This window comes from Pholcus phalangioides, unplaced genomic scaffold (assembly GCF_987345545.1).
Source record: "Pholcus phalangioides strain wild (caught in Gottingen) unplaced genomic scaffold, Ppha-v1.0 ptg000001l_1, whole genome shotgun sequence".
NCBI lineage: Eukaryota > Metazoa > Arthropoda > Arachnida > Araneae > Pholcidae > Pholcus > Pholcus phalangioides.
In genome coordinates this window covers 4,152,568-4,165,590 of record NW_028301594.1, presented here as the reverse complement: position 1 = coordinate 4,165,590, position 13,023 = coordinate 4,152,568, and the positions used below count along the sequence as shown (strand labels likewise).

At 38.5% G+C, this 13,023-nt stretch overlaps 1 protein-coding gene across 5 annotated transcripts in view; it reads left to right on the top strand.

The window, feature by feature from the left end:
* CadN (neural cadherin) overlaps nucleotides 1–13,023 on the top strand; it is a 610,878-nt gene that overhangs the window by 575,108 nt on the left and 22,747 nt on the right. For all 5 annotated transcript variants that reach the window (XM_089240252.1, XM_089240174.1, XM_089240398.1 and 2 more), the window contains 9 exons: nucleotides 555–814; nucleotides 929–1,062; nucleotides 1,186–1,434; nucleotides 2,596–2,805; nucleotides 4,674–4,964; nucleotides 8,913–9,157; nucleotides 10,455–10,732; nucleotides 10,855–11,203; nucleotides 11,375–11,620. In XM_089240252.1, coding sequence (XP_089096378.1) covers nucleotides 555–814; nucleotides 929–1,062; nucleotides 1,186–1,434; nucleotides 2,596–2,805; nucleotides 4,674–4,964; nucleotides 8,913–9,157; nucleotides 10,455–10,732; nucleotides 10,855–11,203; nucleotides 11,375–11,620 — 2,262 coding nt within the window. The remainder of the gene's footprint in view (nucleotides 1–554; nucleotides 815–928; nucleotides 1,063–1,185; nucleotides 1,435–2,595; nucleotides 2,806–4,673; nucleotides 4,965–8,912; nucleotides 9,158–10,454; nucleotides 10,733–10,854; nucleotides 11,204–11,374; nucleotides 11,621–13,023) is intronic.

Below are 13,023 nucleotides of genomic sequence, written 5' to 3'. Positions count from 1 at the left end.
ATTAGAAAGTTTGTTTCTCCACATGCTTCACATGTTTTGCTCACACATTGTATAGCATTGTAGATGCACAGCTGACCGATAGCTGTCCCAATAACCCATCAGTTGACGTCACTACTCCAACAGGGCGGGTGGAAGCTTGAAGCTGGCGTACGCAGGGTATGGCATATTCAAATAGATAGTCTAATTAGTTAAACTATCTTATCAGTTAAATCTATCTTATTAGTTAAACTATTTAATTAGTTAACTAACTATAAGTTATTTAGAAAAAGATAGTTTAATTTGAGTTTCTATCAAAAACTTTCGACACTAAATCGGGCATTAGCATCGAGTTCACTTGGAATTTTTCGGTGAGCACCTTGCTGGATATACACGCATACTGTTTTGAAGGGGTTTTTTTCCGCATCCTGAACTTCGCGGTCAATTCAGAAAAGTTGATTGTCATTTTCTATGTTCAGATAGGTTTTTTTTTTTTAATTGCGAACAGAATACTTGATGAAATTTAATTACTTGATAATAAAAAATTCTCATACGCAACACTGTTTATTCAATATCAGCCTTTGGACTTCGAAGACTTGCAGCAGAGATTCGGCTTCAACATCACCATCCAAGTCAGTGACCACGGCGGTGAGTCTTCGGAGCCTTACCACGTAGATTACGCAAAGGTTCGAGTCCGTCTGCGTGACATCAACGACAACAAGCCTGAATTCGAGAAGCCAAACATAGAGGTCATCGTAAAGGAAGACGCCGACATCGGCACGAGCCTTGCGACTTTCAGGGCGACCGACGCCGATCAGGGAGGAAAGTCACGAGTCAGGTAATCACTGTTCGATGGTACTACTCCCCGCTTTACGGATCAACGAGAACTTATAGAAACCACACTCTCGGCCGGTTTCCGAATCTCTTTAATTTCTTTCATGTTATTTTACAGTTATACGATAGACAGGTCTTCTGACAAGAAGAGACAATTTAGGATAGACCAAAACGGCGTAGTCAGGATACAGAGGACGTTAGATAGAGAGGAAACGCCGAGGCACCAAGTCAAGATTCTGGCTATCGATGACGGTACATACCTATTGAATATGATTTCTTTTTTTTTTACTTTCCGTTCAAGTGTACACAAAATCCCTCTCGCAAATCCACCGGATGATGTTTAATGATAAGCTACGATTATTTTGTCTTTTTCAGGGACTCCTCCCCGCACTGCGACGGCGACGTTAACGGTCGTGGTAAGCGACATAAACGACAACGCTCCGCGGTTTCTTCGGGACTACAGACCCGTCATAATGGAACACTCGCCCCCTCAGAAGGTCGAAGAGATTCTGGCTACCGACGACGATGACAGGTCGAAGGGCAACGGTCCACCTTTCACTTTCAGGATGGATCCCAACGCTCCGGACATCATCAAACAGTTCTTTGATGTCCAGCACGATCCCAGTAAGCGATATACTTTCTCTTGTATTTCATATCGTATTACCTAAGACTCTCAGAGCAGCAGCGTATCGCTATCTTTTTATCCATTAAAATAATGTTTACGTTCTAGAAAACGTTCGAAGCAATTCCCATGTTCTGATATCTATTTTCTATAGAAAGGCATTGAAAAGTAATATCTATGTTATTTATATTCTGGGAAATTCTTAAACTGATATCCATGTTCTAGGGAATCCTGGAAGCTAACACCAAGTTCTATTAGATCTCTGAAATGATATCAATGTTCTATGAATTCCTTGAAATGATATTCGCTTTCTAGAGAAAGTCTCTTCCATGTTTTGAGAATAAACTGAATAATACCCATGTTTTAGAGAACCCTTGTCATAATACCCAAGTTCTGTAGCACTAATATAACTTCTCTCCGTAGTCTCTCCTCAGAAAACATGCAGATGTCCAACACAATAACCTCACAACATGAAAATTCAAGCACTTGTCATTTTCACTTCAAAATACATGATAGCAAATGGGCACGTTATAACACGTTACTAAATAAAGACACCGATATAATACGGAACGAGCCTAACTCTGACAACATAAATACGTTATGGTCACGCATACACATACACACAGCACGTTCCTGCATATACCGATTCTTGTTAGAAATTCCACAAAGTAATGTGTACGGTCAAGTAATCGTAGTGGTGGTGGTGCCTATCAGAGCTAAACAAATCTATTGCTCGACTTATGAAAATATTTAAACCAGGCATATATTTTTTTCCCGACGCTGGCATTCTTATGTCATTTGTCCTCATTCTTATGTCCTTTTTTTTGCCAGATTTATTATTTATTCTAAGTTACGTACCTGTTTGTCTGATCGGCATGTAAAGTTTTGGAGATGTCTAATGTCTAGTCCTTCTTTACATGTACTTTCCACGAAACCCAATTCAAAACCTTCCGTTTCACAAACGCTACTCTAAAGATTACAAGGCGCCGTTTCTGTGTACCAAGTGTATTTCAAGTGTACTGTTTTTAACATTATATATATATAATGTTACATTATATTACATTATATATATACATATAAATTTTGTTTTTAAAACAATTCTTTTTTTTCTAAAATTTATGGTCATCGCGTTCAGCAAACTTATATTCTCGTATCTATTTCAGCTGGCGCGAACGGTGATGGAATGGCTATAGTAACTTCTCGTGAGAGGTTCGATAGAGAACAGCAGAAGGAGTACCTGGTACCAATTGTTATAAAAGACAGCGGCACGCCATCCATGACTGGCACGAGCACCCTCACCGTCATCATCGGTGACGTCAACGACAATCGCATGCATCCAGGCAGCAAGAATATTTTCGTATACAACTTCAAAGGTGAAATTCAATCCTCTACTATCAAGCTTTTCAATAAGATGATATGATGAGATAGGATTATCAAGCAGTTGTATGATATATGGACGCATTATATCTTTGTAATTGAACCAACAAGATTCGCTGAATAGGTTGTATAGGAGTATAAAATTAGACCCTATTCTCTCAATATCGGAAAGAGAGATGTTTTAATGTGCTCTTTTGATGAATTGAAATATGCTAATTGTTCGTAAGAATTGGTTGCAAGAGAATCTATTGTCCTGTAATATCTCACGAATTTCCTATACTTGGTAAATATTGCGATAAGGAAATCATGTATTGCGATTTATAAAGGTGGCATCTCGAGATCTATCGTAGGTAGGAGCTCTAATGAAGCTTTTCAGAAGACCGTTGCAATTTAAGCAATGAATAGAAAATTCTTCGTCCACATATGAGATGTACTGGACTTTCCTTTGAGATGCCATTGACATTTTCAATTAAGATGCGTTGATTAATGACGGGAAGGGAACGTCAAAGGAACAAGAATAATGATCATGGATTAAATAATGATAACAGCTCGGAATTGATTGACTTCATGTTGTGAATCGGTTATTCGATTATGCGCGTGTTATGGATTGATCTCTCATCCATCGATCAATCAGAATTACGTGAAAGCCCGTTGTATGTCCTAAAGCGAATGCCGAGTTGAAATAAGGTAATGAATAATAACAGCTTCAGAGAGAAACAATTAGGATTTTCAAAGAGAGAGAGAGAGAAAGGAACACGCGAAATGTCATGAGACAATGTAATTTCAATATTTAATGGATATCAACATACTGTACATAGTGAGTAGTAGTATTTGTAATGTTACCTAGCCACAAGAGTATTGTTTTTCACGCTTTATGCTTACGGTATACAGTCAAATCTTGTTAGCGTGTCACCCGGATAATGCATCACTCCGCTTATGGGGTCACTTTTTTCAAAAATCCCGATTTTTCCTCTATGACGTTCTTATGTTATTGAACTCCTGATCCTCCTCTGCTTAAGGGGGTCACTTTTGTGGGGGGGGGGGGGACTTCGCAAATTATAAGTTGGCAGAAATCGGGAACTCTCCATACAATGTGCACGATAAGCTTAACGCTCAATTATTTATGGTTTCCTTGCTGTTCAAAATAGCCTGTACCCTTCCCCCCCCCCCCACTCATATAATAGGCCTTTATCCCGGGGGGCGGAAACCCTGCGAGACAAGGCCCTTCTAATGTTTAGTGTCAGTTGAATTGTATTGCTACCACTCCTACCTATGTAGTGCCTGTTGTGGTGGACGTATTTCATTGAAACTTTGAGAACAAGTTATTTGGATCATGGGGAAAATATAAATGCGATGAAAAGTGCCACTTTTACACCTGGTGGGCAAACATTTAAAAAAAAATTCCTGAATATCTTTTTTTTTTCCCCATGGTCCATATATCCTATATGCCAAGTTTCGTCAAAATACCTCCATAAGAATGGCCACTGCATACGTCTGAGTAGTTTCAGTTTATTTATAACCGCCCTGTACTAAACTAATAATTTCCAAGACTGAACTCATTTGAACAACGAAAAGTTGGTTTTGTGTGCGTCAATGCATTAATGAGAAAGAGAAAATAGCGTAGCCAGAAGTCAGTCGGAAATAGGTTTACTCCGTTTATCGGATCACTCCGCTTACGGGGTCATATTTTTCTCTCCCAAGAATGACCCCCTGAACGAGGTTTGACTGTATTACAACCGAGCTAGTTTGTAATTCAAATATCAATATAGATCCAATATTTAATTTTTATGGAATCGAGATGGATTTCATTGAATTACTAACTTTCATTGAATTGTTTTGATTATCTTTTCTCTATTTTGAACAGGGGAATCACCCCCGACTCCGATCGGACGAGTGCACGTTGAGGACCTCGATGACTGGGACCTTTCCGATAAATCGTTCTACTGGGAAAACAACGTCGCTCACCCGAACTTCGAAGTCGACAAGGACACGGGCCTCATAGTCATGAAGAACGTGACGAGCGGAGGCAAATACTTCCTGAAGTTCAGCGTGCACGACCGCGTCCATACGCAGGAAGTCCAAGCGAACGTCTCGGTCACCGTAAAGGAAATCCCCGAAGAAGCCATCTACAATTCTGGTTCGATCCGTATTTCAGGTAATGACCATCTTTTACATAAAAAGAACTTTCAGGGGCATTTTATGAGACCGAACTCTATATATGTTCTAGATTATTGATGGGCAAACTACGGCCCACATGGAGGTTCTATTCGGCCCACCGCAGACTTAAAAATAATAGTATAGAAGGTTTCAGTTTCAGCGTTTTAAAAAATTCTTTCAAGGGGTTGTTCCATTTTTGCTTTTGGAAGATATAGTGGTGGGTATTTAAATAGAAATTGATTTGAAAACCTTTGCATGTGGAAAAAAATGGAACATAATATGCAATAAATATGTATGTTAATGTACGTTATGTATGTTTAAATATATGTTATAAATAAACATTACCAACGAACACCCTCGTCTGCACGAAGTGCCGTCGTGAATTCAGTAGCGTGTAAAAGTCGCTTTCAGAGGACGTCGTCAAACGACTTTAGTCGCCTGACTTAATGTCGGCTGTTGTCGCTCGTGTTGCTCGCCGTGTGTTGTCGTTTCCAGTAGACGACCGGCCTTATGGTTGAGAGCTCTGGGGACTTATGTGGTTTTTATAGCTCAGATCTCTCCTGTTATAACTCCTCCATTTCTGTAGTTACCAGAATAAAAGGAAGTTATTTTCTCTATTCGGTCAACCTGTTCTAAAAAACCCAGTGAAAACGTTATTGCCCCGTCAATCCTGAGCCAAACAAAAAATTCCATGTTTTTAGGTGCAGCTTTGCTAAGATATTTGAATTCGAAACCACTGAAAAAATGAAGAAAAGAACCGCGAAAAGTAACGAAGATCATTTTCGCTTTATTCGTTGTTCTTTCCCTCATTTTCAGCGTTTTTTCGAATTCCATTATCTTCGCAAATGCTTCACTTAAAAAACACAGAAATTTTTTTTTTTGTTTGCCTCAGGAAATACAGGGAAACAACTTTATAATTGTGATTTTTAGGACAGGGTGTTCATATATAGAGTTAATTTTTTTTAATAACTATAGAACCCCCTTGAATGATGTATCAACGGTTCACGAGCCATTCCAGGATATACTGGTACTTCCCTATGCAGCCTGTGTATATTAACCTACTATTAATTTTCACAAATCACTGTTCTGCGTCAAGGGGATTGATACGATCTTCATACGGATATTCCAAATCACTTCCGTACTTGACATGCGTACGAGACATGTGCCACGATCAATGAAATAGACAAAACTTTACGATAGATATATTTCAGTCTTTCGAAAATATCCTTCTTCATTTTTTAAAACCAACCACCCCATCGATATCTGGAGTACTGCCATAAATAATCCATCTCGGAGATAACTACTGGTTAAAAAGGCCTATCAGAAGCTAATCGCTATTTGACGACGCGAGATTCGAACTCTGTCCTGTACCCTTTGTCATTTCCTGTATAAACTTTTGGCTCGTGCAGAACTAATTCATAACGAGCCCTCATCCCCCCCCCCAACTTGAAACCTGTGACCCCCCCGCCGCCTCTTTTCCACTCAAATTTGATGACGACAGTGACACAAAGTACTCATAATGATCTTCGGACCCCAGTGTCATTAATCCATCCGCAATCAAGAGAGAGTGGGTATGGGGAGGTAGAGATAATTGATCAATCTGCGTTGCCGAGAAACTAGGAATTAATGGACTCGCAGAAGGAGGACACGGTTTGGGAAGATGGAGCTCCGTTCCATTAGCCTCTTGCTTTTGTCACTTGGAAATAACATTTCCACCGACTCTCATCATCACCTCCATCTCATACACACACGCGCGCGTATTATGTATACTTCTAATTCTTTTGAATTCAGTTCGTTAAATTAGTCACTATCGGTGAGCAAAGGCGTGGCTTTGTAATGGCTAAATGTGTCTCGACTCCCTAGAGGATGGTAGCATTACTATCATGTTTGGCTCCCCCACTTTGGTAAGCTCACTGAGTAAATTCGTGCCTGACAGCCCATTGTATAGTTTTTGGCTCTTTCCTTCGTTGCTCCAACACAATACACACGAATATCTATTGTATTATACAGGGTATCCTGTAAATCCTAATTCGGCCTGTATCTCATCAAGCGTTCATCGTAGAGGTATGGTTCCAGTTTTTAAAAAAAATGCTCCCTGTATCAGTTTTGAGAGTGAAAATACAGTGTGTGTCACAAAATGAAAATTTTTAATTTTTATACTATACCCCAGTCCTCTAACTTCCAGTTAGAATGTTGTTGCGCTAGCTCTTCTTAGGCCAACAAAAAAAATTCCACGTTTCAAAGCGCAATATTTGCAGCGATATTTGAATTCAAAAATCGGGGAAAACTTGGAGGATGAACAGCATAAATAAGGGAAAGGAGCGTTGTCCGTTAGCTTATGCTAGTCTTTCCCAATTTTTTTCTAATTTTAAATTCAAATACCTCAGTGAACATTGCACTTAAAATGGTAAAAAAAATTTTGTCCGCCTCTTAACAGATATATATAAATGGGAGCAACAACTTTTTAATTTGAAGTTAGAGGGCAGGAGGAGCATATAAAAATTCAATTTTTTTTTTATTTTGTGACACACTGTATTTCTTTACTCTCAAAAACTGATACAGGGAGATTTCTGAACACATTTTGAGCATTTTTTGAACTGGAACCATATCCGTACGACGAACGCTCGATGAGATACAGGCCGAATTAGGCCTTAAGCCGAGTTTTCCTAGAAGCAGGTTTCTACAGCGCATGCAGCGTGAAAACTCTGATTGGTCAAAAGAACTGGAATTTCAAGTTTTTAACCAATCAGCGTTTTCACGCTGCACACAGCGCAGAAATTCTACTCCTAGGAAAACCCGGCTTTACGGGACACACTGTATATTGTGTAAAACATTTTAAGGCATATACAGGTTGTCCCCCCCATATAGTCGTAAATAGTTCAAACATTCATAAAAATTAAAAGAATCGTGTGTGTGTGTGTGTGTGTGTTTTTATACGGAAAAAAAATTAGTTCACACTATTCTGAACCTGAACCTTTCTCCAATCTCTTCTGTGTCCGTGAAACTTCAGCCGATGATTCGTGTGACTAAGGTAAAACTTCAGCAATATTGCTTTATCCACCAGTGATCGAATTCTTATTACCTAAAACATCGTTGCTAATTGGTTAAAAAACCTGACGATCAGCAACGACGTTTCATCTTTATTAAGTCATAAAAATCCGAGCCCTTCATCGCACCAATCAACATCGCAGTGGAAACCTTATCAATAACAATAAATTTCAGAAATGTGAGCTTAAATTTTGGTAATCGTACATACTGCATTTTTAGGACTCTGATTTGCATGTTTCCAGTGATTTGCTTCGTGCAGCGCTCTCTATCGACACTGATTTAAACAATTATTTCTCTTGTATCGGGGAAAATTCCCTTTTCGTGCGCGAATAAATTTTTCGCTATGTAATGGTATTCAAATTTTCCAATTTCTTCGATTTTTTTTTTGCGATATAGGTACATGATTTGTTGAATGATGTATAATTTGTAATTTAGGTTCAGAATTTCTACTTACTGTTATTGTACTTGGTCAATCCACGTGTTGTCGGTGATGACAAGCAATTCATACTACCCTAAACTTTGTACTACCCTTAAACAATTTTTAATACCCTAACGAAAAATGATTATACAATCATTTATGATTCCAAAGATTATACACATATGTTCCTCCCGGGGATCCTGGTTGCTATTTACTAATTGTAGCAGTTCAATGAATTAGACATCAAAAAATTTTAGCCAAGTGGAAAAAAAAGACTGTCAAACACTGGCACGCTATTTAATAACATAGACGAGTGAAGTCCGTTTTCTGTTATTTACTCGCCAAATGAAATATCTCGTCATGATTTAGCACCATGTTAATAGATTGTGGAAATTTTGGTTTAAAACACTTGCTTGGAAATATTGGAGGTCCATTTGAGTTTATAAAAATTCCTTCTCTCTCTCCCAATTATCTTTCCAGGTATCAGTGCCGAAGATTTTGTCCGCGTTTGGAACTGGACAGAAAACAGGCAGGTCAAGAGCAAGTACCAGAAGTTCCGAGACATGATCGCCACCCTAACCACAACCAGGAGAGACAACGTTGACATCTTCAGCGTCATCCTAAAGCAAGAAAGGCCACCCATCACCGACGTGCGATTCGCTGCCCACTCGCCCTATTTCAAGGCTAGCATGCTGAATGGCATCGTCGCTCTGAACAGAGAACTCGTGAGTTCACATACCTCTCATAATATCTTTGCACTGCAATATATTGTATCTAATATATCGGGTCGACGAGATAACCTGGACACATTTTAAAAATCGATAACAAATCTACCAATTAGCGAAAAAGGTGCTGTTTGCATCAAGGCTGGACAAATATGTTGTCCGACATGCCCCGAGGCATATAAAAATTTTAACCCCGGCCATGTATTTTTTTTTTTTACCACAGCCTCACACTTGCATTTTTTCATAACGATAATGCAAGTGTTACTACACGCATGCGCAAAATTTTGCAGAAATGCTTCCTTTGTCTTTATAACTTAAAGTAAAGTTTTAAAGCCAACTTTTTCAAGTAAAGTTTTTCTTAACTTTGAACCGCGGTATGCAGCATGAAAATGAAAAAAATGTGTTATGTTATATTTTTTTGTTTTTATATGCTGTACACAGTTATAAATTTTAAGCGCCAAAATATACCCCTCAATACGTTTTTATGTTTGCCGCTGAATTACGTTTCGTAATCACTGTAAAAACGTAGTAACCAGAATAAAGTTTGCACCGATATGCAGAATAAAAGAAATTATAGTTTTTCATGCCACATCTTGTTCATTTTCATTCCGCACATCCGCACATTGATTTAACATCAACAATAATTTTATTTTGAGAATTATAACATCCCGACAGGGCATACAAATTTTTGGAGATTTTTGGTCCAGCCCGGGTTTGCACTAAAATACTTATTATAGCCTAGATTATTTTCTTTTTTATAAAAAAAAATTAAAAAGTACAAATTTCACCCACAGGTGGCGCTGTAAAATGAAAAACTCGACGTACATAAAATTGAACTCAAATCTTGTATAATTAATGTTTCTGACAATTTACGTGAAATAAAACTGCCACATTCAATATGAGATCCCTTTTTAGCTCGGGCTATATCTACACGGGTGAAAGTATGCTCATGTTGGAATATAGTAGTTTTATGTAACGCAAATTGTCACAAACATTTATTATGCAGTGTTTGTGTTACATTTTATGTGTTATGTCGTCACTTTTTCGTAATTTATCAAAAAAAAGGTCTAGCCATGATAAGTATTTTAATGCAACCCACACACCTTTTTATGGTTGATTTGTTATTCTTCAACTACAAAAAACAAACAGCTCATTAATAGTAGAATCTTTGTGAAGTTGTCGTTTTTTGTGGCTCTGTACGCTAAACCAATGTAGAATTGAGAAATTAGGAAAATTTTTATATTATTCGCACATTTATAGTTTGTTTTTAACCATGTAATTATGTAATATGTCATAGATCGAGCAAGAGGTCGGTATCAACATCACCATGGTTGGTATAGATGAGTGTCTGTTCGAAAACCTCAACTGTGAGACATCGTGCACGAATGTACTGATGGTAGACAGGCAGCCGATAGTTGTCAACGCCAATCGCACGTCTTTCGTTGGTGTCAACACTTGGGTGCAACCCAAATGCGTGTGCGGTGCCAGAGACTTTTCCGAAATTGAGACTTGCCGCAAGAAACCATCACCTTGCCATAATGGTGGAAGATGCTTTGAATCTTATGGAGGTGTCAGGTAATCACAGAATCGTTAAATGGCAAAATTTTTTACGCCCTTTTTACTTCTTTGACAGTTCAAAAATTATCAAGTCATAAGAAACCTTCTCGTCCATTTCATACTTTCGTTCTTAATTGCAGCTGCAAATGCCCAGAGGGTTTCGAAGGTCCACAGTGCCAACTGACCACCAGGAGCTTCAACGGACGTGGCTGGGCTTGGTTCCCATCTCTGCAGCAATGTGAGAACTCTCACTTAAGCTTGGAATTCATGACTCGCAAACCAGACGGGCTTCTGTTATACAACGGGCCAATCTCGAACCCGGACATCGGGGAGATAGCAGTTCAGGACTTCATCTCCCTGGAACTCCAGAGTGGTAGGCCGAGGCTCCTGATCGATTTTGGATCGGGGACTGCAGAAATCGTAGTCTACGTGGACGAATCCCTCAGTGACGGCGAGTGGCATCAGTTGGATGTTTTCTGGGACAGGGAGGTAATACCCTTTTATTGGCTATGAAAATTTTTCTCTCGTTGGCCATACGGTATGTTAGGTCATTGTACAAATGAGCAATAAACCACAAGTACAATATGCTTAATTGCTTTTTTTTAATTGCGTCTTTGAACTGATGTGGTTTGACCTTTTATTATTTCCCCAAAAATCTAGAGAGTCAGGTTGGTTGTCGATAACTGTCAGAAAGCGATGCTGGAGGATTCAGATCCGCCCAAGATCAACCGAAGCAGGTGTGAAACGAAAAGTAACATTCCACCATTCAACGAGTTCCTGAACGTAAACACCCCTTTACAGCTCGGTGGTGTTCATCACCAGTATCTCACTGACTACAGGTGGCAGTACCAACACACCAGAGAGGGTTTCGAAGGCTGTGTAAAGAATTTCATCCATAATAGCGAGGTGAGTACACGATCTGCTACTTCATGTCATCGTTCGGAAGACCTTCATTACTTTCGAACACCGTCATAGTCTATAGGACACCATATAATCAAAGGTAGAATTAATATCTGCCAAAGGAGTACTAGAGTGTCATTAAAATTCCATTTTGTGCATTAACTTTGGATTTCAGCCTATATTTTAGAGAGCTAGGCAGTCATTCTCATCATGCAAAATGATGAAAAGGTAGGCACTCATTCAGGTAATCGGTCATTTTTCAATAGACTATCAATCTGAGTAAACTAAGTTAAAATTCATAGACAAAATAGAGCTTTTGTCTGTAAAGTCACGAAAGAATTGCAAGACAGTCTATTGACTTCGTCACGCGTCTACACCTACATTTAATCTACAGATCACTATGGCATCCGAGATAAGATGCCATAGAACTGTAATTTTGGTCTATGAGAAATCCCAGAACACCCGATTCGTTGTGTGAACATAGTTTATAAACACGTGCAACACAATTTTGTCTATGTGTGTAAGATATTGAAAACAGCTATAGACACGTTTTCATGTTACTGTATATTCTGTATTTTTCCCCCTAACATATTCATTCAAACCTCAAAACTACGTGTAGAGTGGTATTATTGGGATTTTCATTCTTATTTGCATTTTACGTACATACCTTTCATGAGTCTAAAATTCAGGAATCTTCAACAACAAAAGGAATCTTCCCTTTCGGAGTTGCGAGCACTGTCGGAGAATACTCAAATTATACCTATATAATTTGTACCAAGAGTACCCGAATAGCTACTGTGACATATGCCAAACCGAAATCAGCATGATATTCCCTCGAATTTTATTACAATTGAAGGCACAATAAATTATGAGTCTAATTAAAGTTCTAATTCGTTTTTTACGATGTCTCTAGAACAAAATCGAGTGACTTGATGAAATTCTCGGTCTAATACGAGCAACTGCTAGATTTTTCGTTTTTCGTGTTAATGCGGTATAATACCGTACTTGCAACGGTACCACAATCCTCCGTCAAAGAGCCGTGAGAGCTTTAGAAAACGTCGGCACATTATAAGTAGAATATTTCTTTAAAAAAACATTATTTATGTGTGTCATGAAAACATTGCGAAAAAAGAAATTGTTGTTTATTGCTATTCTTGTTCATTGTTCATAACCAGAATCCATCCTTTGAATCCAAAAAACAGTTTTTATATTTCATAAAAGTTTCATTTACATAAGAGCAAAAATGCCGCATACATTTGCATGATTGCTGTTTTCTGTTTGCGTTCTGAATGAACTCTGAATACGAAAAATAGATAAAATGAAGAGAGCATCACAGACAATGATCATCGTTATTTAACAAAAAGCCTAAATTGGTAGAGATAAATCACGTGATCATGACTAAAAATAAA